The sequence below is a fragment of the Crassostrea angulata genome, chromosome 4 (assembly GCF_025612915.1).
Source record: "Crassostrea angulata isolate pt1a10 chromosome 4, ASM2561291v2, whole genome shotgun sequence".
Taxonomy (NCBI): Eukaryota; Metazoa; Mollusca; class Bivalvia; order Ostreida; family Ostreidae; genus Magallana; species Magallana angulata.
In genome coordinates, this window is record NC_069114.1 from 6,707,993 (window position 1) to 6,713,050 (window position 5,058).

Here is a 5,058-nt window from a genome sequence, read left to right on the forward strand (position 1 = left end):
AAAATGTACAAGATGACAGTATGTTACATAAGCCCTGCGGGTGTTTCTCTTCTTTTTTTTGGGGGGGGGTTGAATTCAAACTAAATAAAATGACATATTACGTAAGTAACTGAAAAAAAGCGTCGAATTTCCCTCTTTCCCGGCAATCAAATTTAAATACAATAAAATATTATCCATGTTAAACCCCCCCCCCCCCCCCCGAAACCGTAAACTTTTCCTAAATGATTTATCCATATTCGCTTGTATAATATTTAAGATTCAAATAAAACTTAAGAAAAATGTAAACAACATGGTAAAGGTGACGTATATATTCAATTTAACAAACAATGCTGTGTCCTACGATAACATCCAAATACATGTACATCTTAAGATCTATTGTTTGTTTGCTTCATTATATCCCAACGTACTATGACATGGCGTATATATCAGTTTCTTTTATTTTAAGAAATGGGGGTTCACAATCTATATGTTTATTGTTGATTTTATTGAGGATAAGACAGCTGTCTTAATGTTAGGGTGATTTTTAAGGTGTTGTAAGTTTGTACGGCTTCTAGAAACTCTCTTAGGATGAGTCCTAAGATAAATCTGAGATACGTCTTAGTCTTAAGATAGCTTCATGAACATAGCCCATGCTACTTACATGTATATACTGTCAGTAATGTGAATTTAATTTTTTTTTACTTTCATTGTTATCAATCAATACATATTTAATTAAGATGATTTGAAAATGTTCAGTATCCTTTCGTTTTACATTGAATACCTTATACTCACAGAATGATCAAATACCGGATTTTCTTTTTTTGTAATTTTCACCAACAATTCTATTAATTATAATGGAACTTTATTTTATACCGTAATTCAGTTTTCTGAATTTCTATTTATACCCACTGTGTGGTAGTAAAACACACGTGGAAGTATAATATTGTTTTATTACTAAAATAGTCATCGATAATCTTTTATAAAATCATCTAAAGCGGAAGTACACATTTATGGAAAAGTTTTTCCATATCGCATTTTAGTCTTGAAATTTTCATATACATGTACACAAGTTGTAAACATGTACGAAGGTATCTTGGAATAAGTGATACATGAAAATAGTGTCTTTGTTTTAATTTAATAACATTTAAAACCTATTGAAAAATTAACATTAATAGTCATTGTCAAAGAGAAATGGATATTACAAAAAGACATAATTGGTGAAAGTGTAATTCACAGAATGTCTGACAATTGCCGTGTGTCTGAGGCTCTGTACGTGGGTCTGTGTGATTATATAGGGACACAGACAGAAGTGACCGCCAGGAGGGAGGTGATGGACATGGAGGAGATAATAAGAAAACCTGTAGATATACATCGAAGTTATATACAAATGGACAGTGGTAGTCATAGGGAAGGTTTCAGGTTTAAATCTTCTGATATAGACATAATGATGTGGTCTCCCAATCATAAAGTAATAACTGACTTATCCCAGTCCAGTGTTTATGATCTGTCAAAGCATACCATTATTCTCACGGAGGACACTGATACACCCCCGGGGTTTGTCAGACTACAGCTTCTGACGCCACCACGAGATGGAGACATAGCATCATCTGTTATCCCATTCAGTGACGGGATGTACATATCAAATGTAAAGTGGAGACAAATCATACTTACAAAGATAAGTGAAAATAAAACTATCACGAATTTAAAAACTCATGGTCCTTGTGCAAACGGGTTTTTTATTCATAAAGAAGCTGACTATGCTCTTTGTTTTCATTGTTCCTACTGGCCACGTTTATCTTGTTATTGGAAACAAAGATGTACCCTACATAACTGGCCCCTAAACCACGTTTTTTATGACATTCTGAGTAATGGTTGTCATTTTGTGCCTGTCGGAATTAAAACTGCAGACGATGAAAATGAACTGGACTGGAGATTATCCTTTTCTCAGGCAGAACAAAAACTGATCTATTCCATGAACCATACCCAATTTTTGTGTTATGGCCTTTTAAAAATATTTTTAAAAGAAGTCGTCAATCGCAACATAGAAGAACCATTCCTGTGTTCATATTTTGCAAAAACTACTTTGTTCTGGCTGATACAAATAGGAAATATTACATGGTGTCCAAATAACTTACTGGATTGTTTCTGGAAATGTTTTAAATATCTATATCATTGCGTTCATCGAGGCGTGCTTCCTAATTTTTTTATCCCACAAAATAATATGTTTGCCGGAAAGTTGTCCACAGTTAGAGGTGCACGCACACGACAGTGTCTATTAGAACAACTGAACGGGTATTATGAAATGGGCGTGACCTGTTTGTTACAAAGTACGACGGTCAGAGCAATGATTGAGCCAGTTATATGCAACAGCTTTTTCAGAGTAGAGCCACTTCTGGGTCATATCAAGAGTGTCGCTTATACAGACGCTTGTATCAATGAGGAAATATGTTGTATTGAATTTCCATTAGGAAACAGTAGAACAAACTTTCTTATTCTGAGGTCCATAACAGTTTTGTCAAATCTATCACTCACAGAATATGAGACGTTAACATTACAGAAATGTACGGCAGATGTTTTGGTAAAAACAGCATTTTTTTATCTCAATAGTTTAACAGAAAATACAAATAAGGCAGTCTACAGATCAGACAGACTGATTGGTAACTTGTTGAAGCTGGCAGGTAGAGTGGGTGATGTGTCTCGTTTGTTGTACCTTGCTATGTATTACTACAGAACATGTAGATACAGAGAGGCGCTTCATGTTACAGCACTGGTTAAATCAAGACTCACACAGCCTTATATCATGTATCACACAGTATACCGAGATAGGTACAATGAATCAGTGGCTGGTTGGTCTCTGTCTAAACGCATGAGGAAAGCTTTGGTATTCAGTGTACGTCTTTATAATGATGTTTATTATGTCCAGGAACTAGTTTTAGAACAGATTGTAAGCAACGAAAACGGTAACCCAGCCTTGTATATTTCACCCTATGTATTGACAGACATGTTAAGTGTGTTATGTAACTACAGACTAGGTAACCGGTCCCAGTGTCTACAGTCACTGACAGACCTACAGACAATGCTGCTCTATGATGTCGGGGAATACGTACCTTTCTATACCAGAGACATCTCGTGGCAGATACTGGGGATCTGTCAGCACGTTGTGGGAGACCTACACGGGGCGTTACAGTCTTATCAACAGTCATGGAGACAGGAACCATATCAAAAAATACAGAATGCCATAAGCTACAGAAGTGCACTGGTTTTGAATCAATTAAATCAGTGAAACAGCGGTGTGGATTATTGAGTTGCATTCATTATGGTAAAACATGCACTGTTAATTTACATATCAAGAAAAATATTTTTTATTGATCAAATTGTCAGTTGGTACCAATTTTCTGAGTACAGGTATTGATTTAACAGAAATACGAGTTGGTATGATGTGACTGTAAAATGGAAATAGAGTAACGGAAATGACAATTTGCTTTTTGTTTTTACGTTAACCAACCCCCTCTATTCCCCAAGTATCTAGACCCACGGGACTTAACTCATTTTTCATCAAAGTATCATTTTATGACATATTTGTAAACTAATGTGTTCATTCAATGCACAGTTAAGCATTGAATCCGTATTCTTTGAAAGATATGGTCTCATAACTGCAACGGTGTGTGTTTACAAATTGAATAATGCGCGCTAATGCATTATGAAAAGTTGTTCGATTTATTCTAGACTAATATGCATGTGTACACTGAAATGATTAAGTATCATGTTTGTATTTATTGTACCATTCATTACAATATTTTGTGATTAAAATACTTGTAAACTGTGCATTTTTATTTCTTTAACATCATGTATGAGGCAACTATGAAAAAATAATTCTGAACAAAATAGTTTTTAAAATTCAATAATAAACATAAGAAACTGAAATGACCCAAAATTATGTATTGGATATCTTGTAAGAAATTAAATTTATTCAATCAACACTGAACACTCTCTAATTTGATAAATATTTTTCTTTTCATCCTGTTAATTAGATACAATCATTAAACACACACTTTTGATGGATATGCGTCTCTGCACATGGAGTAACATTATGCCTGTGGTTAATGGATTGAGATCCAAATAAGATAACATGTATGTCATGACAAAACCATTTGTCTGAGCTAGTTTACAACAATGGACCCCTCATGACCTCTTGCCATCCTTAGGCACATTGTATTTCGGGTTTAATGGTTGGGGGAGTTGTCTTCTCCTTTTTCACAGGGAAAACGTCGCCCCACTGAGATAGTAGCTGTGCACTCAGTTTACACAGCTCTTGGTCTAGTATCGGAGGATTGAAGGATTTGTCCAAGTTCTGAATGAAATAGTTGAAAAATATGGCGTCATTAAACTAATATGACAAACGTTAAAACACTGAAAATTATTTAAAACAAATATCATACTGTAAAATATTTTTGGTGAAAGTAAATATAATATGGAGTTTATTTTAGATTGACTATCGCTTACTGTGTCAACTCTGCAGAGTTTATATTAGATTGAATATCTCTTACTGTGTCAACTCTACAGAGTTTATATTAGATTGAATATCGCTTACTTTGTCAACTCTACAGAGTTTCCATCAGATCTCGATATCTTTCCTGGCACACAGCGCCCTTCGGAAGTTGCCGATTTTGGCTAGGATGTCCTTTTTGGAGGAAAATGCCGTTGATCTCTCTGTCTGAACTTTCTTAAAAGAATCTTGAAGTTTATACACAATTTGATTTGATAGTGTCTCTGAATCTGCATAATTTTTGGAAAATTTACTAATGAGTGAAATATGAAGCTGTCCTTTATCAGATTCAATCCAACATTTGGTTACCTCATTAACAAAAGAACCCCAAAATGACAACACTGCCTACCTTTTTCTCTTTGACCTGTTGGCAAGAACTTTGGATTTTTTGGAACAGCTTCTCCCCAGCAAACTCCTTGGAAACACTAAGTGAGGCAAAAATAGCAGGTGCCCTGCAGCGCTAGAAAGCTGAACCGGTACGGCTGGTTTGGGTTGTGATAAATGATCCAGCTTTTTCCAGTCTACACCCACTA

The 5,058-nt window shown here is 35.1% G+C and overlaps 1 protein-coding gene across 1 annotated transcript; it reads left to right on the forward strand.

The window, feature by feature from the left end:
- Positions 1–1,216: 1,216 nt before the first annotated feature.
- LOC128180596 (uncharacterized) lies at positions 1,217–3,262 on the forward strand. The gene is made up of 2 exons (XM_052848720.1): positions 1,217–2,873; positions 2,979–3,262. The coding sequence occupies exons 1-2, from the start codon at positions 1,217–1,219 to the stop codon at positions 3,260–3,262; spliced, it is 1,941 nt and encodes a 646-aa protein (XP_052704680.1).
- The last annotated feature ends 1,796 nt before the right edge of the window (positions 3,263–5,058 follow it).